The following is a 20,243-nucleotide window of genomic DNA, read 5'->3' as shown; positions in this document are numbered from 1 at the left end:
CCTGGTCTTTGCATTAGACTGAAGTGTTCAGAACAAATCTTCATGTCAGCCTTCAGCTGGCATTTAAGATCTTGAGGGGTTTAAACATCAGAGTGTGTACAACAAAGATCATATCCTGGCACCAAAATTAAAACCAATTAATGATGTTGATTACATTCTGTTTCAAGGCTTTACTGCACCAGCTTTATGGCTGCAGTTATTGTTATTATTATTATTATATTATTATTCTTAGAAACTCCAGTCACTCTGATGTTTTAACTCTATGGTAGCGTACCACCCTCTTGCTGACATTTACTACACTTCTTCTTCCCCTGTACCATCTATCTTTACTCAGGAAGGCAGCGTCCTCAGATTTGACTGCATGATGTGTTTTTATGAGCCTCGTCGGGCACAGGTGGTGAGAGAGAGCCTGAGCTTTCACTGTGATCTGTGATTTCACTTTACTGAAATCTGTAGTCCATGAAGGCTTATTTAGGCCTTTGGAAATGTTTCCATTGACTACAAGTAGCAATTATGAGACAATAGTGGGTATTAGAGTAAGAAACATGCTTACTCTTACATTTCATTGTAGCTCAGCTTATAAATATACAGTGTCGACTCAAATCATGTATAAAAACTGAACAGTTCCAATCGTTACATGCTTTCTCTCACCATTCCCAAGTCCCTTCTATTCTTAAAGAAATGCACCCGACTAAAGTGTGCATGCACCCTTTCAAGGGTGGAATAACCACGCACTTGGACGAGGTTATTAAAGTGTTTTAAAAACACCACTTTCTATTTTACCATACACTGACTGACAGAGTGAAACCTTTTCTTGTGTCCTAAACAGAGTACTACAATTCACCAGGCTTCAGGGCCATCTGTCAGAGTATGGTTAAAATAATTCAAAACAATATGTACTGTATGTAATAGAGTTGTAGAAAAAGCTTTACCCATTTTGCCTATTGAAAAAGGCTATGACCCCTGACCTCAAATGTATCAATGTGCCTGACAGTAATGGATCAGGAACATCCGAGGATTTGTTCTGGAAGCTGGATGCCCTGCAGACTTTTATCAGGGACCTGCACTGGCCCGAGGAGGAGTTCGCCAAGCATCTAGAGAACCGGATGCAGCTCATGTCCAGTGACATGATTGAGTCCTGTGTCAAACGGTAAACGCATGCATGAGTTTGAACTGAAAAAAGTGCAGAATTAAAAGAACTGAATGCATTGCAAAATTGTTTACCAGGTTAAAATTGACATAAACCTTTGAGTTAAACAGTTTAACTAATCTATAAGTATAGTTCAGCTACACTATAGTTATTTTTTTCTATTTATTTATGCATTTTCTTCCTTTTTCTCCCGATTTAGCATAGTCAATTTGTCTTCCGCTGCTGTGGATCACTGATTGCATCCAAGGAGGGCATATTTGCTGCTCACTTGCCCTCCGACGCATGCTCTCCTAGCGGACCCTTTCGACCCTTTCTTTACGCCCGTGCTTCTGCACAGGCGCCTTGGCCTGCTAACCAGGGTCTTTGCACAGCATTTGAAGACCCCACCCACTTAGTCCGGTCATTTCCCCACCCAGCAGACACAGTGGTCAATTTGTGTCTGCTGCAAGCACTGCCAATTGTGACCGCTAGATGGCGCCCAGCCGACCGGTAGCAGAGCCGAGAGTCGAACCGGGGTGTTCAGAATCTCAGCGCTGGTGTGCTAGCCGAATATCCCACTACGCCACCTGGGCACCACCAAAACTATTTTTTGATAAATGTTAATGGTACAGATGGCATGGTGGCTCGGTGGGTAACACTGTTTCTTAACAGCTTGAAGGTCCTGGGTTTGATTCCCAGGTGGAGCAGTCCAGGTCCTTTCTGTTTGGATTTTGCATGTTCTTCCTTGTCTGTGTGGGTTTCCTCTGGGAGCTCCAGTTTCCTCCCACAGTCTAAAGACATGCAGTCAGGTAAATTGGAGTAAGTCAATTTAAACGAAGTGCAAAAACTGAATATTGAATATTGTCCAACATTGAGAACCACTGCTGCTAATGATAAATAGATTTTACACAATATTACATATTACATGATCCCAAATAATGAAAATGATGACATTCTGGAGAGCACTGTTAAATGTAGTTAGTGCCCTTCTCCCTGGGTGTTAATCTACCCAGGTTAGGCTCAAACTGTTGAAGTGGTGGCTTTAGTGTAATTAGTAAGACCTAAAATGCACATGAGCAAGTGGATAGTGTTGGCCCAAGGGGGTCAAAATGTGTATAAAATATGTGTCTGTGTAAAACCATTGTTACAAAGGTGGGTGGCACGGTGGTTCGGTGGGTAGCACTGTCGCCTCACAGCAAGAAGGTCCTGGGTTAGATCCCCAGGCGGGGCGGTCCGGGTCCTTTCTGTGCAGAGTTTGCATGTTCTCCCCGTGTCTGCGTGGGTTTCCTCCGGGAGCTCCGGTTGCCTCCCACAGCAGTCAGGTTAATTGGAGACACTGAATTGCCCTATAGGTGAATGGGTGTGTGTACGTGTGTGTGTGTATGTGTGTCTGCCCTGCGATGGACTGGCGCCCCGTCCAGGGTGTTACTGTGTGCCACGTGCCCATTAAAAAGCTGGGATAGGCTCCAGCATCCCCCTCGACCCTAATTGTATAAGCGGTTAAGAAAGACAGTGTTACAAAGGTGTATGCAATTACAGACAATACAGACATTTACTTACATATGACTTTAAACATGTATTTTATTAACATTTCATTATCTGACATTTTCCAGATTAAAATTTTACAATTTTAGAGCTGCAGTGCATAATTTTTGAGGATTTAGAGACTTATCTTGGTAAAATGTATTATTGCTTTTTAACTTGCAAGAGAACATCGTGTAACACTTCTCTCTATATATGGACTAATCTGATAGGGGCAAATCAATACTAATGTTATTCTGCTCCACCAGTCTGTAATAATGCATGATGTATGAGTCTGAACTGAAAGAAAATGCGCCAAATTTGACCTAACAGCGTTGCCTTTGCATCATAATTTATACTTTTAAGGATTAATCTGACTTACAGCTGCAGCACAGGAACATGTATAAAAGTACATGTTAGGGGGAATCTCAGCTCTGCCTGCCGGCTAATTGCCACAATTGGCAGTGCCTTCAGCAGACAAAATCAGCCTACTACTGTGTGGGAAAAAACCGGACTAAGTGGTTGGGGTCTTCAAACGCTGTGCAAGGGCCCTGGTTAGCGGATAGAGGTGCCTGTGCAGGAGCGCGGGCGTAAAGAAGGGGTCCGCTAGGACTGCACACGTGTTGGAAGGCACGTGATCAGCAATATACCTTCATCGAATGTAATCAGGTATCCACAGCAGCGGAAGACAAATTGACTACGCTAAATCGGTAGGAAAAAAGGGAGAAAATGCATAAATGAATAGAAAAAAATTTATCAAACAAATATAGCATTTAATTCATTATTAAAGAATCCAAACTGCATTTCATGTCAGTTATGAAATCCCTTATTCATTTTTGTGAAACATTAATGACATTGACCTCACATGCTCCTCCTGTGGCCTTTATTAATTACTGATGACTTTCACATTCATCTTTTGTATGTCTTTAGCACCAGGGCAGCGTTTGAGTCCAAGATAGCCAAGAGTAGCCGCTCCACAGATTTCCGCATCCCACTCTCCTTATGCACCATGTTCAACGTGATGGTGGATGCCAAGGACCAGTCAGCTAAACTTTGTGCCATGGAGATGGGCCAGGAGGTAATACTAATCTAACTACTTTATCTGGCAGAGTGCCAGGGATAAAAAGACAGGGTGTGCAGTACTGTAACACTTTATTTAATACTATACAGCATTTGGATTTCTTAATGGAATGCCTTAATTTTCGTAATGGTTGTTCAGTTTGATGTACACATAAAGGTAATTATTAAAAGTTTTCAGTTATTCTTCTGAATTATTAGTTATTAGAAAAAGTTGGTTATTGCCATTATTGTTGACTACATCTGTTATTTAATTAAATGAACAATGAATAGTATTTTGGCAAGATTGTTCATATTTTCTTAAATTGATTGCTGTTGAGCTCTGTCAGCATAACTACACCTGCACCTACCTCAAAAAATACAGCCACAGAACCTGCGGTGTTATAATGGATGAACCAAACTGCAGGATACTTTAAAAAGGTAGAACAATATTGTGGTTAAGTGCCACGAAAAGAAAAATAAAATACACTGGCAAAGGGAAAAAAGCGTACTGTAAAGCAAACATGCTCCACTCCACATGATTGCCAAGAAGGACAGGAGGAGAAGGGTTTGCCCTGTAGGAATATAGGCATAACTGCCCATACTGGATGCCAGGAGGACATGAGATTGCCCCACAGGAGCACAGATCAGGAAGAACGCAAGAAAACTTGGTTGCCACATATGCCAGCTACTCAATCCACCAGTGAGCGACCACCCAAGCTCTTAAAAAAAGAACAGACAGGGAACTCAGTAAAACCAGATGTGGCTGGAGAGTTCCAGAATAAAAGATCAAAGGAGCCAGCAGAAAAAGCAGGATAGATATAAGCCTCAAGTATCAGTCTCAAAAATAAAAGAAGACATTCACAGGACCTCATCCATTCGCAGCCAATAAATATATTATGAGACACAGAGACTGCCATTCCCAACCTTTAGTTTTTAAATCAGGGGTTAGTATTTTTAAATGTGTTTGTTGAAATAAATGGATGGATGATGATGATGATGATGAGATAGATAGATAGATAGATAGATAGATAGATAGATAGATAGATAGATAGATAGATAGATAGATAGATAGATAGATCTCCAAGGATCTGACTGAGAATCTAAAAATAAAGCTAATTAATGCATGTAAAGCAGAAAAAAGACTTAGAGTAACTGAATGTTATTTAAAAGTTGTAGTAGAAGAAAGGTCAAGCCAGGATCTGGAAGGTCAACAAAACTGATAGAATTGCTCATACAGTGGTCATGAAGGCAAATCCAAGGGCCTCTCAGGTGGCACAGCAGTAATAAAAAAAAAACACACGCTGGAACCAGAGCTGGGAGCTCGAGTACATCGTATCGAATCTCAGCTCTGCCTGCCGGCTAGGCTGAGCGGCCACATGAACAACGATTGGCCTGTTGTTCAGATATGGGTGGGACTAAGCCGGATCATGACTGGTGCAATTACGACCTCTGCTGGCTGATTGATGGCGCCTGCACAGAGATGAGAAAAGAGTGCTCTCAGGGTGTGTCTCTCCGTACACAGTGCTGATCTGCACTGCACTCGTCAAAGTGTAGGTGATTAGATGCATACGGCATGCTGCCCACCTGTTGGAGGGGGCGTGGGTTAGCTTCGTTCTCCTCAATCGTCAGGAATCGGCATTGGTGGAGAGGAAGCATGATGCAATCGGGCAGTTGGACGTGCTAAAAGGGAGAAAAAGGGGATAAAATGCATAAAAATAATTAAAAACAAAGGCAAATCCAAAACTTTATATTCAGGCAAATGGCGTTTTACTGTCCAGTGCTGCTTGCATATGCTTAGAAAAGTCATAAAAGGAGGTCTGCACCAGCAGAACAACCGTTTCCATTCTGTTATTAATTATCTTTGTAGTTATTCATTTTATGCTTGTTTTGTCTTTTTAGAAACAGTATCACTCTAAAATTGATGAACTCATTGAAGAGAGTGTGAAGGAAATGATTAACATCTTAGTGGCTAAGGTAAACATGTTTGTAAATTTTTACAATGGTTTAATATAAAATTAAAATTTTAGCTTATACAGTATAATACATATTTTAGTATTAGAGATGCATCGTGTGGTGGCTAACCTGATTTGATTTATATACTGTGCACCAGTTTGTGGCGATTTTAGAGAGCGTTCTAGCCAAGATCTCAAGGTATGACGAGGGAACCCTCTTCTCCTCGTTCCTTTCCTTTACGGTGAGAATTGAACATGTGATCAGATAATCTCATATGTTTTTGTATTATAGGTAATACGATTTTTTAACTATTATGTCACGTGTTTTGGGTTTTTAGGTGAAAGCAGCGTCAAAATATGTGGATGTTCCTGTAAGTATTAAGCAAATTCAGGTTTAGTGGACTTAGTGACCTGGGTTCTCATTTATGGAAAGTTCTACATTGATTTATCTTTGTAATTATAAGTGTGATGTACAGAGATGTCACTTTTTTATCTGTCCCATCTTTCAGTTTTGCATCAATAAAGTATAACAGGGTATTAATGGTAAACTGGGTATTTAAATAGCTCAAAGGACATTTTCTCTGTTGTCTTTTGTTTCGTTTGTTAGTTTATACATTTTAATTTGATTACATTAATACGTTATTACTACTTAGGAAAATATAAATTTTATTTTGCCAGATAAAGCATAATTTTTCTTGGCTTAGCTGAGGTACTTTAAGAGTCGTATTCTTCTGTGTTGCCATTTTGGCCAGCAGAGGAGTCACGGAGGTGCAGATTATTGTGTCTCGCCAGTTGAAAAATATGCTGGCATTGCACATCAGTGGAAAACTGATGCAACCGGAGCGATTGCAGTGTCACAACTTCAGAAAAATAGCAGGCTGGCAAGTCTGAGAGCAAGAAACCGTGATATATAGAAAAACTCCCACCTGCAGCAAATTAATCCTCATGAGGCGCAGGTGATTGTCAATTAGTAGAAAATGACACATCAATCATCTGTCCTTCCATGCTACCTTTGTTGGCCAAAAATGGCAAAGCAGAGGGACACGACTTAACATAGATGACTGCCAAACTACTTCAGCAGCTGCCACTTTACATATAACACATATTTTAGGGTCAAAAGCTAAAACAATCATAGAGAAAGGTTGAAAGTGTCTTGTAAAAACTAGATTGCAAACAAAGCCTTATGTGTACCAGTCAGTTGAAATCCCTTCCTACACATATGGGTATTAAATGCCAGAAATCAGGGTATATTCCCGGGTAGCTGGACTCACTTTCCATGTCAGTATAAGAAACTACTTTTGACAAAGCTGCACTGAGGTGTTTTGAACAGCTCACAAGGATGCCCATTGATTGACTTTTGCTGGAGCTGTTTGAAGAGACTGAAGATGAGTTAGAAAAGTTTGAATCTCAATGCTAGTTTGGAAATGTAGGGGTCTCTCAAATGGAGCTAGAATCTATGACATGGGGTGAAGACGTTTGGAATAAGCCTGCTGCACATACAGCCCTTACAAAACGAATTAGATGAAAATGAGATAAGACAAGATGGTTTAACAAATGTTGACAGTAAACTAGTTAGGTCCTGTTTTGGGAAATGTAGATTTGCATTGGAAAATCTAAGTGCATTTGTGTACTTTACTGAAAATTCTGTACACATACCTGCGGAGTAGTTGCGTAGATAATTATTAGTTGCCCACATATTTGAATCTTGCATACAGTAAACATATAAAATGACTAATCTTACATTTTGAGTTCATTTCCACACAGATTTTTTTTCTTATGCAAACCATTGATAAATGAGGCCCCTGGTCCTTTTTAATGATGCTTTTTGGTTACTGTTTAGTGCTGTACAAGCATTCTTTAACTGTGTTTCTAATCTTTCCCCTTACAGAAACCAGGAATGGATGTCGCTGATGGCTATGTGACCTTTGTCCGTCACTCTCAGGACATACTGCGAGATAAGGTCAATGAGGAGGTGTATATAGAGAGGTTATTTGATGTAAGTAAGATGCCGTCTCCTCCACTCCTGACAAGGGAGGTTCCATCCAAAATGTGGCAAAACGATGGGGCATATGAGGGATAAGTCACATTTTGAGCGCTGATCTCTGAATTCTTTCATCCTTATAAAAAGGCCAGTCTTGTCCTGAGGTGCTCAGGTGTCTCACTCCTCAGTGTTTCGTTACTGTGAATTCCTGTTCGGCCCTCTGTGTTTGGGTGTTGCATTAGCTTCGATGAGTTGCACCTTTCTGCTCCAGTGTGGCGTTAGCTGTCTGTCGGACCTTAGTGTCACTACCACCACCAAGTGGATTATTTAAAACAGTGCTCTCAAAAACAGTGTAGGAAACTTTACATTTATTAAGACTATTGTTAGAATAAATCCTCATATAGCAGTGGTTCTCAACCTGTGTCCCATGTGTCACTTGTGGCTTGACACGTAGATGTTGGAACAGCACCCACGTCTTTATGCTATATTTTATTATATTAATGTATTTGTGTGACCCATGTGAACTTTTTACAACTGATAAAAGAAATAGAACCCCTAGCAACCTGCACTGCATTAACACTAACATGGTAATGCCATAGTAATGTATTGCATGTTGTACTGGTAATACTATTTCAGGTACAGCAGCATATATAATGTTTTTAATCTCCTCCTACTGGCTCTGTGGGTCGCAGCAAGAAGGTACTCGGTTCAGTTCCCAGATGGAACCTTTTTGTGTGGAGTTTGCATGTTCTCCCCGTGTTTGTGTGGGTTTTCTCCTGGAACTTTGATTTCCTCCTATATTTTAAAAACATGCAGTCAGGTTAATTGGAGATACTAAAGTCCCCCCTTCCTGGGTTTGAGTGTGTGTGTGTGTGTGTGTGTGTGTGTGTGTGTGTGTGTGTGTGTGTGTGTGTGTGTGTGTTGGACTGGCATCCTGTACTGGGTGGTTCCTACCATACGCCCAGTGAATCAGACCCACCGCGACTCTAAGTAGCATAAAGCACCGGTAAAACAGACAATGAATTAATTTACATTTTATATTATAAAAAATATAAGAATAATTTAAGAAATATAGTTCTGCAGGCCAGAACAAATATTTGTATTACTTTTATCATTCAGACTTTTTATTACAAATTGTTTGGATGAGTAGTAGGTTGATTTAAACTAAGTAGAAAAAAGGCCCATGAATATTGTCTACTGAACTTAAGGCACTGAGAACCACTGCTGCTAATGGTAGATCGATTTTACACAACATTACATACACAGATCAGCCATAACAGCCAAAACCACCTCCTTGTTTCTACACTCACTATCCATTTTATCAGCTCCACTTACCATATAGAAGCACTCTGTAGTTCTACAATTACTGACTGTAGTACATCTCTTTCTCTACATGCTGCAAGCCCCCTTTCACCCTGTTCTTCAATGGTCAGGACTCTCCCAGGACCACTACAGAGCAGGTATTATTGGGGTGGTGGATCATTCTCAGCACTGCAGTGACACTGACATGGTGGTGGTGTGTTAGTGTGTGTTGTGCTGGTATGAGTGGATAAGACACAGCAGCGCTGCTGGAGTTTTTAAACACCTCATTGTCACTGATGGAATGAGAATAGTCCACCAAGCAAAAATATCCAGCCAACAGCACCTCGTGGGCAGCGTCCTGTGACCACTGATGAAGGTCTAGAAAATGATCAACTCAAACAGCAGCAATAGATGAGCGGTCGTCTCTGACTTTACATCTACAAGGTGCACCAACTAGGTAGGAGTGTCTTATAGAGTGGACAGTGAGTGGACATGGTGTTTAAAAACTCCAGCAGCGCTGCTGTGTCTGATCCACTCATACCAGCACAAAACACACTAACACACCACCACCATGTCAGTGTCACTGCAGTGCTGAGAATAATCCACCACCCAAATAATACCTGCTCTGTGGTGGTCCTGTGGGGGTCCTGACCATTGAAGAACAGGGTGAAAGCAGGCTAAAAAAGTATGTACAGAAACAGATGGACTACAGTCAGTAATTGAACTACAAAGTGCTTCTGTATGGTAAGTGGAGCTGATAAAATGGACAGTGAGTGTAGAAACAAGGAGGTGGTTTTAATGTTATGACTGATCAGTGTATTACATGATTCTAATAAAGGAAAATAATGACATTCTGGAGAGCACTGTTAAATGTAGAAATAATCCTTTGTTAATCATTTTGAAACTTTTAGTGTTGTACAATGTGTTTGTAGTGGGAGGTGATTTACCCTGTGTACTGTACAGTACATAGTACAGTTATAGTGGTATGTGTGCAGTCTGTGTGTGTGTGTGTTTGTGTGTGTGTTCCAGTGTTTGGTTAAGGTTTAAAATATATGGTTGCATTTTGTCAAAATGCAGAGCAGTTCAGTCAGGTGTACAGAGTGTGTGTAAATGTGGACGACGTGTGTGTGTATGTGTGTGTGTGTTTAAGTTAGGTGTGTTAAGCAGTGTGCAGCCCCGCTATCCTTACAGCTTTTGTTTGTTTTGACCACCATTATCCAGGACCTAGTAAAATGCATGTCTGTTTAAATCCACCTGCTTTGCTGAAACAGTCTCACAATCCATTCTGTCATTTAGTCAGAGCATTTGGTTTTCCGCAATTCCACACAGCATGTCCACAGGATTTACTTTTCTGCAATAGATAAATAATTCTGTGGTATAATTATTCGACCACACGTCATACATCACAGTTAGTTCTATTGTAGAGAAGAAAAACACTGCAGAATGGTCACGTATGGCATGTAGTTCCACTGCTCTTCTGGCAGATCATTATTTACATGCTATTTTAATGGTGTGTGGAGAGAATTAAGGTTTGGTTAGATGTACCCAGCTAGCCAAAATCTTTCAAATTCTTTAGATAAAATTCTTTGAAAAATCTGATATTTTATTTTGAGTGGCACATAAATCATCATATTATTGTAGTCCCAGTGTGCAATTAGCCATAATAATTGCAACTTAGATCTTTTTCTCAAATGTATGAGTTTGGGAAAATGTCTAAACCAGTGGTGGGCAAACCACGGCCCGCTAGGCTGTTTAATCCAGCCCGCTGAGTATTTACAAAATTGTCCTTAAACTGCATTAATTTCACCTTTTTCCTGCAATGCCCTGCGTTTCAATTGATTCCACTACATGGCGCATGCCAAACACTACCGACCTTTGCTAAAGCCAAGCCTATCTGGTCTATTCATTCATTACATTTGCCATCGCACATCACGCCAGCGTGACCTAACCACACATAAACCATTAACTTATATTGAAAGTGCTGCTTTAAACGCTGAATTGGTTTTGTTTAGACGGCGATACACCAAGTAGAAACAAAAATAATAAAAATACATTAAATAATCACATAATGGGATGAGTCTGGCGTTTCATTTATATTCAAAGATTCATCATTTCATCACGAAAATAAATTAGTTCCAAACCCAGTGAAACGTTTGCCCACCCCTGGTCTAAACTATACTTCATTCTTCATTATATTCTCCACGCCACTGAGCAAACTCAAAAGAACAGGGGCTAATACTCCCAGGTTCTTTTAATACCTACATACTCTTGTGAAGTCTGTAAAGTGGTTCAATTTGATGTGTCCTCTGCAGAGGCAATTTTGTAACACTAACAACCACTGTTAGTTAATTACAATTTATTTACAAACTGAGCATTTAGCTACTTACTTGTTATACGTACATTTTGCAATACGTTTGCAATATTATCTTTATATGATTGCGGAACTCCACATGCTCTATTTTGTCATTCTTTTGAATGAAAGGTTGTAGGTCATCCTACTTAAAAATTGGTAATTTTATTTGTCTATTCATTACTCATTAAATAGCATTATTTATTTAATTGGAATGAAATTCAAATTGTTAATGTAAACATTGTACTCAGGATATTGTTGTAATGCATTAAAGGACCTACAGTCTTTACTTATCACAATCAGTATTTTGTGGTGAATTTGTAGTGCATACAAGCTGTTTAGTAATCTGTGTGCCTGCAGACTCAGTTTTAATAAAACATAGTCTAACTGATATGTCAAATAAAAATAAAACACAATAGGCGACAAAACCACTTTTGTGCCGACTGTGCCAGGATGGGGACCCAAAAAAACCCCACTTTTTTTCTTCTCACATTTCCAAATGATGACCACTGCTAGAGCATTCTGCACGTCGATAAACTGTCAATACTGTCAATAGTGTTTATTATTTCAAGCTTGGAGCTCAATGGCACAGCCAGCAGGAAAGGGTTTCGCCGCGGATCATGTGAAAGGCCTAAAGGCCTTCAGTAAATGGCAGTGAGACACCTTATATAATAATATTTTGTTTTTGACACAACTGTCACTTAACAGTGTTGAAGCATGAATTTCTGTTTCCATTAAAATAATAATACGTGCCGCTCAGGTGGTGCAGCGGTAAAATACGCTAGTGCACTAGAGCTGGGATTTAGAAAACATCGTATTAAATCTCAGCTCTGCCATCCGGCTGGGCTGGGCGGCACTAAGAACAGCGTTTGGCTGTTGTTCATCCAGGGAGGGAGCTGGATAGGGCCCTCATAACTGGTGCAATTACGACCTCTGCTGGCTGATTGATGACGTCTGCACAGAGAGAGAAATAATGCGTTGATCACTGTGTGGCTCTCCGTGCACAAGGCAAATGAAAAGATGCAGTCGGTACTGCTCATGTGTCGGAGGGTGCATGTGTCAGTTCACTGTCCACAATCCCATTTTAGTTATTTTTTAAATAATAATTTGCTAATTATGTTTTTTTTATTATTTTGAACTTATTTGGAATTTAATAACCTTTTTGAAACTCTTGTAATTGACCCATAGAAGTAGAATATTCTAAGCAGTTGTTAACCATTGTTGAGTCCAGATTTTTAAGTCTGCACTGACAACGCAGGTTGAGGAAGCAAGCACACAATTTAAATAAACAGCTAACATCATAAAAATGTTCCTACTCCTAACTGCATCGTCCTTCTCTGTCCATTTATATATTTGTTTTATCTCCATCTTTTTCTGTCCTGTACTTTTATATTCGTCCTAAAGACACACCCACCACACCCTCCTTTATAACAAAGTGGAACTTATCTCTAAATGTCCTACTGTTTGATCACATTCTGTTGAGTGGCATGATTTCTAATCGAATAATCTTCCTGTGTACATCTACTAGCATGACCACCTCCTGAAATTTCCACACCATAAGCACAAATTGGCCCTTCCGCTCACCTGTTCCTTCTGCATGCACTGCACGCTCGGACCAAACCACGACGTCAAGTAGACCTGCAAGCACACAAATCAATCACCAGTTACATTACTTAACCCTATTGAACTCAGTCAATTATTATTATTATTATTATTATTATTCAGATTTTTTTTTTTTATAACTAATCAAAGTTAAATGAAGTAATCGCCTTGGCCAACTGAGAATCTAAACACACATTATTGGCTATGTCTGAAGGGGGTGAATGAAACCCTGCAATAGATTGGTGCCCTGTTCAGGGTATTCCTTACACTCAGTGTCCTCACCGTGATCCTGACCAGGATAAAAGCACTTAATATGAATTAATAATAAAATAAGAAATAACCTGTTATTGACAGTCCATTTATTAGGTGATGCAGCAGGTAGTGTTGGTGCAGCACACCTTCAGGATCCTGGGAAACTCTATTAAAACCATGTTTGTTTGGCAACTCTAAACTATCGGGTGATTGTGTATTTTGATGGACTGGTATTCTGTCCAGTTTGTAATTACGGGTTACAAATTAGGAGTTTTGTTCCAAAATCCAGTTGGCAATGTTAGCTTATCGGTTAAGGCAGTGTATTATTGATTGGAAGGTTGCTGGTTCAAGCCCCACCACTGCCTTGTATACTAACACAATTGTAAGTTTCTAGACTAGAATAATTTAATCACAAGCCACTCAGGTGGCGCAGCGGTAAAACACACTAGCACACCAGAGCTGACATTTCAGACTCGCCGGTTCGATACTCAGCTCTGCCATACGGCTGGGCTGGGCTGGGCTGGGCAGCTATATGAACAACGATTGGCTTGTTGTTTATACAGGGAGGGAAGCGCCGGATAGGGACATCATAACTGATGCAATTACGACCTCTGTTGGCTGATTGATGGCGTCTGCACAGAGTCGAGGAATAATGCTAATAAGTACACAAAGCTGATCCGCATATGAACTCGCCTCGTGCAGGTGAAAGGATGCAGTCGGCTACTGCACACGTGTCGGAGGGGGCGTGTGTCATTTAGCTCTCCTCAGTCAGGGATGGGGGTCAGCACCAGTAGAGAGGAAGCATGACGTGCTAAAAATCGGGAGAAAAGTGGGGAAAATGCATCACGTGTCAGAGGGAGGCACTCGATAGTCTCTTTGGCTAGAATGGGGGTAATGCAACCTGCAGTAGAACTACAATGGGGAATTGATTAAAGGCGGAATGCTAAAATAAATTAGGAAAATTAGTCAAACTTGAATGTTATGAAATGTTTTACTCTTATTTTGCCTCTGAACACTTTTGATTAGGGTTGCAGGCTTTAAATTCAATATGTTCATATTTATAAAACACTATCAAGTCAGTGTTGATATATTGTGGGTGTGAAAAGCTACCTCCTTTAAAAACATTCAAATAATCTTTGACAATATTTAAAAATATACTTTGCATTTGATTAAATGTCAATGTTCCAATCATGTATATTATGCACCAGCAAAATAGCCTGATTTCTGTGAATTAGTCATCTTTATTCACTTGTGCTTTCAAGAACCACTTAGCTGCAGCATTAGTCCCAACAAAATTACAACTACAGTGACGCCAATGTAGCTTGATTAGTCCATGACTCAGACTCTTCATGAAATGAAAAAAAACTACAACTACAGTGACTCAGTAGCTTGACTAGTCCATGACTCAGACTCTTCATGGAATATAAAAACGAAAATGTCAACTTACTCCACAAACCCTGTTCTAGACACCTCTACAGATTATCACTTCATTCATTACACAACAACAACATGTGCTGTTCTCTTTGAACTATAAGTAATATGAATGGGCTGAGATTCCAGTACACTCTTCTAATTTGATGTGTGAGCCTATATTTGGTGTATTATGGTACAGAAATGGTTTAAGATAACAGTACAGACCTCCTTGCCTGCAGATTCTTCTCATTCTCACTTCTTTTTATTAATTTTATTTTATTAGTTTTCTAAGTATAATCGTAGTAACGTTTGCTTTTTTTACTTGATTATTTGAGATGTTTGCAAAATCTTTGAGTTTACAGGATAAACAGCATGAATAAATACTTTATTTTACAAATTCAGCATAGTTCTGTTCACAGAATGAATCTCCATCCAAAACGTATAGAAATAAACACAGTTCTCTAATTTGTTACTATAATGATGACCTTTTAAATACAACAAGACTATGCTGTATGTATATATTATAAATAATATAGCTTAAATCTTTATTTTGTTGTTAATTATGCCAGTTATTAATGCATGATGTGTACTTTTTTTGCAGATGGTCATATTGCCGCCTCTGTAAATTAATTTTAAACTGCCCGACTAACCTAGCGCTAAGTGAGAGTGTGACTGTCTCTGTGTTGGTGTTTATTTTGTGTATTTAGTGTATTTGTGCCTGATTATTTGTCTCTGCATGTGTAAGGGTTTATTACAGTATGTGTGTGTCGGTGAGTGTATGTGTGCAGTCAGGAGTGTGTTAGTGTGAGTACATTTATGCATTTGTATGACATTTTATTAAATATACAGCTGAAGTCGAAAGTTTATGTACAATAGTAAGTGTCATGTAGGTCATGACCGTCTTGGGATTTCAGTCATTTCTGCAACTGTTCTCTTCTGTGACTCAATGATTGGAACACGCATTTTTATGTCTGAGAACTTTCAGGAGTTTAAGTTCCTTTATTGTGCTATTGTGGATCTTCTTCTGTAGTGGTTCTCAACCAGGGGGCCTCAGTGAGCCTGGAGGGGGATCCTGTTACATTTAATTTAGAATTAAAAAAGAGTAAAAAGAATCATACATGATGGGACGGGAAAATCAATAGGCTATTGGTATATGGGAGATTTCTTGTAATAGATCATATAGATCTATTCGAAACTACTTACAGCCTACGTTGGTCTTTGAGAACGGACACATATTTAATTTGACCATCACAAAAGTGCAAAAGTCAACAGACGGCGACTAAAAAAGATTCTGATTCAGTTGTAGATGCAGATCGTGCTGAAGTAGACCCAGGTGAGGAAGCTCCCACCACTGGTTTACCAGAAGTGAACCCACTACATCAACCAAAATAAAAAAAAATGATAATATACCTTTATCGTTGATTCATGAAATTCTCCATGATCAAGAACATGCTGAAAGCACAAGAATAATATCATATTTGTTTTCTTACATCTCTTAACAATGACCATTGACAGAGCTTCACAGATCCAATCCAGATCCAATCACAGGCTGATAGCAGAGCTAAGATTTACACTTGAGAACTTGAGATCTCAGCACTGGTGGGCTACCTTGTTTTCCCACTGCATCACCTGAGCACCTACGCTTTATTGTTTTAAACTAAAATACATCTCATACAGTCATAATTACTAAAAAAGACAATTAAGAGACCATGCTAAAAAGTTAAATGGATCAACATTCAACACAATCAAAGTAATTATTAAAGCTGCTGTCTGGATATTTTAAATAAAACATAATCAGAAAGTCCACAATAAACATTTGTAAGAATTCTAATAATGAAGGTTAAAGTATACGTCCCAATCATTTAGTCACAGAAAATAAGTATTATTAAAAAAAATCATTAAAATCCCAGACCTGCCATGACATACACGACCCATACAATTTTATGTAAACTACAGATTTCAACTGTAAATGTTTATATATTTATATGTTTAGACACCTCAGTGTCTTGCATGGGTTTGTTTGTGGGTGTGTGCGTGTGTGTTGCTGGAGAACGCTGTTTTTTGTGTGCATTACAGCAATGGTATACAGCCACCATGAATTTGCTGGGGACCTGGCTCACTGACCGAATGGACCAACAGCTCCATGTGTACCAGCTCAAAATCCTCATCAGGATTGTAAAGGTACTGTGTGTATTGTAGAGTAGGTTTTCTGGGTGCTGTTTGGGTGGTGCAGCGTTCTGGTCAGTCTGTTATGCTAACAATCCACCACTGAGATGCGGGTTCAAATCTAAACAGTGCTATCGGCCAGCCAAGCATCTACACAGACATGATCGGCAATGTCTGGGGTGGTGGGCATCCTGTCCAGTGGTATTCATGCATTGCTCCCACTGTTCTCTGGTGGAACCGGGAAACCAGGATAAAGTTAATGAAATGAAATGCAAAAAAATGTACAGTAGTTTTTTATTTGTAATTTTAATGCATTGCATGAAAAATAATAATATTAAAAAATATAACAATGTAGTATTGGACTTTAATCGAGCATGGTAATAATAATAATTATGGTTGTAATAACAGTAATAATAACATTATATTCATCAAGCGTAGATAAAATAAGTAAGTATCAATAATAATAACAAAATAATAATAATTTAAAAGAAAATTACTTTAAAATAGCAAATAAAAGCACCCAGGTGGCACAGCAGGATATTCCGTTAGCACACCAAGATTCTGAACTCCTCGGTTCGAAACTCGGCGTTGCCACTGGTTGGCTGGGCACCATCTAGCGGGCATAATTGGCAGTGCAGACATGGTTCTGCTAGGGCGGGATGACCGGACTATGTGGGTGGGGTCTTCAAACGCTTTGTAAAAACCCTGACTGGCAGATAAAGAGGCGCCTGTGCAGAGTGCATAGGTGAAAAACGGTTCAACAAAGGGCTGCGCGTGGGTTGGAGGAGGCGTGAGCAGCATATACCCACCTCGACTGCAGTCAGGAACCCCCCAGCAGCGGAAGACAAATTGACTATGCTAAATTGGGAGAAAATGGGAAAAAATGCATAAACAAAATAGAAAAAAAAGAGTAGATAACAAGTGAATATCAATTTAACTAATAATAATAATAACAAAAATAATAATAATTTAAAAGAAAAGTACTTAAAAATAGCAAATTAAAGAACAACATTAACCAGCTGGTGTATAAGCAAGCTGAAAAAACGTGTTTTAAGATTTGATTTGAAGTACACACACATGTGGAGAGGCCTGTGATCAAAGACTCAACTCAAATGTATATGATTACTATAAATAAATTTTGTGATCAAATACTTAAATCATATTTATATGAATAATAAACTATAAATACAGTTTGTGATCAAAGACTTAAATTATATTTATATGATTATTAAAATACATTTTGTGATCAAAGACTCAAATCATATTTATATAAATAATATACTATAAATATAATTTGTGATCAAAGCCTTATATAAAGGTGAGATCTGACATAGCTAAGTAAATTCAGCTCTATTCGACTGTTCTTGTGCTTTGTAGAAAAAGTATCGCGACTTCAGGCTGCAAGGCGTTCTCGACTCAACACTGAACAGCAAGATGTATGACACAGTCCGGAACCGGCTCACTCTGGAAGAGGCCACTGCTTCAGTCAGGGAGGGTGGCATGCAGGGCATAACCATGAGGGACAGTGATGAAGAGGATGAGGAGGATGATTAGAGCACCAAGGCAGTCGGTGCGACCTGAACCCAACCCCTTCTCGAACCTTCCACCACTCTACCCTTTCCAAACATAGCCTGGTAACAGAAGATGCATGTACCCACTCTGATTACTCCAGTTAGCCATCGTAGGACCTCCCATCATCTGCTCGAAATGGCCACAAACAGAGCTAAAGTGGAGAAAAAGCTAGTAATTATACAAAGTAAGTAAAAAGAAAAGTTATTTAAAAGAAGACAGTTTTAGCTGTGTGAAGATAGAAAATTAAGTATAATATATAAAAAAGTAAGATTTTTGGACTAATTTATTTGGGAGTTTATTTCTGTGTGTTCCTAAGCAATATGGAGTACCATCTGTTTGACGATGTCGAGTGAGATAATTAGGTGTGTCCCTGTCCAATGCGATTACATATATGGCGCTTCTTTGACGTACTCTTACATACATTTATGGTACATTGTCGTGATGATGAGTGTCTGGATCCTCTTCTTTGTCTTGTCTGTTTCTAAAGTGGATGCCAACTGCTTTAAAACTGAAAATGAAACTCTGTACTTAAGTTAAAAGTTGTTAATGTAAATGTCCTCTGTGTCTGCACATTCTCATAAAATGTAACCGTTTCAGTTGTTTTTACTTCTTGTGCTGAGGCTCTGTGACTCCTAAGAGAATCTCACGATGCATCTCATTAACAAAGCAGTGTCTCACATTCATCTTAAAATTAAAAGGAATTGGTATTCTAAAAAGGCAATATTCTATTAGCTCCATTTTGATATCTTATTGGAGATATTTTATTTAGACGTCAGAATTGACTACAAAAGAATATATTTTTGTTTAGTTAAACTTTTACAATGGACCACGATTTTTTTGCTTTTTTTGTGTTCTGTCAAAGCCATTTTTTTGTTATTATTTGCATAGGTGCCATTTTGGGGGTCTCACTATTGTTTTGTATATACACACAGCTGTACAATGCATTCTGAGCCATTACTGCATGCCTCCAGAAGCGCTGTTTTTCTTTTCTGTGTTCGTTAGCTGGTGAATTCATTCTTGAGTTTGCCTTATAAAAGCCAACAGTTGTTATATGCAAGAGCTGTGGCCTCTCAATAAAGATAACTGTACAATACACTCACTGCCTCTGCTTGTTTCATTTTAATTTGCACTGGTCAGTATGAAAAAGGAACCAGGATCTTTGTGGAGTACACTGGGGGGGGGGGACCTACACAGACATGTAAAACTCCTTACTGACAGTAAGATCCTGGAGGTAAGGATCTAACCCAGCTCCCTAGTACACAGCTGTCCCACCGCGCTGCCATTGAATTAAACTGGTCTTGGAGTCGTGACCCTACACAGGGTCACCTAAGAAGTAGATGAAATTACTGGAGATTTTTACAAAGCAATAATATAAAATTCCAGGCTGATAAATGATATATAAAGCTAACGTTTAAACATATTGCTTGCTAAGCTTGGAGTATTTATTCATTTGGGAGCTAAAATGCACTAAACTAAAGGAACACCTGCAGGTGGTGGGTGTGTAGGTTACATTTGTTGTTAAAAGTCTTCTATTTAGTTCTTAGCCAAAAGCAATGAAGCAGTTCCAGTATCGTGTTTTTCAAGTATGTATGAGTACATCTAATATCCATAGAATAGAAATTAAACTGAGTTAATATTATTACTGTGGTGTGGTGCAGCACAGCAACATAGACCCTTGTAATCTGGACAACCTGGTGTATTTCTACCTCACAAAAACATACAAAAGGTGGATTGGATACTTTAAATTTTACTGTGTGTAAATTATTAAGTGCATGTGTGAAATGTGTTGACCCGTGATGGATTGGTATTCTGTCCATCCATTGATGCATCCATCTTTAGCAGTAAATTGTGCAATTCTGGGTTATATGTAATGCCTTATAGTAATGCACTTGGGGAAAAGCCAGTAAAGTAAAAAGAGAGTTTGTGATAGGGTTGATAAAATGT

The 20,243-nt window shown here is 39.1% G+C and overlaps 1 protein-coding gene across 14 annotated transcripts in view; it reads left to right on the top strand.

The window, feature by feature from the left end:
• Positions 1-19,394, top strand: part of cadpsb (Ca2+-dependent activator protein for secretion b) — a 172,671-nt gene extending 153,277 nt beyond the window's left edge. For all 14 annotated transcript variants that reach the window (XM_062997880.1, XM_062997877.1, XM_062997875.1 and 11 more), the window contains 8 exons: positions 995-1,150; positions 3,581-3,728; positions 5,609-5,683; positions 5,820-5,903; positions 6,000-6,032; positions 7,550-7,657; positions 16,638-16,742; positions 18,105-19,394. In XM_062997880.1, coding sequence (XP_062853950.1) covers positions 995-1,150; positions 3,581-3,728; positions 5,609-5,683; positions 5,820-5,903; positions 6,000-6,032; positions 7,550-7,657; positions 16,638-16,742; positions 18,105-18,281 — 886 coding nt within the window. In that variant the 3' untranslated portion in view covers positions 18,282-19,394. The remainder of the gene's footprint in view (positions 1-994; positions 1,151-3,580; positions 3,729-5,608; positions 5,684-5,819; positions 5,904-5,999; positions 6,033-7,549; positions 7,658-16,637; positions 16,743-18,104) is intronic.
• Positions 19,395-20,243: the final 849 nt, after the last annotated feature.

Source organism: Trichomycterus rosablanca, chromosome 6, assembly GCF_030014385.1.
Source record: "Trichomycterus rosablanca isolate fTriRos1 chromosome 6, fTriRos1.hap1, whole genome shotgun sequence".
Lineage (NCBI taxonomy): Eukaryota > Metazoa > Chordata > Actinopteri > Siluriformes > Trichomycteridae > Trichomycterus > Trichomycterus rosablanca.
Note: the sequence above shows the minus strand (reverse complement) of the source record. Positions and strands in the feature narration are given on the sequence as shown.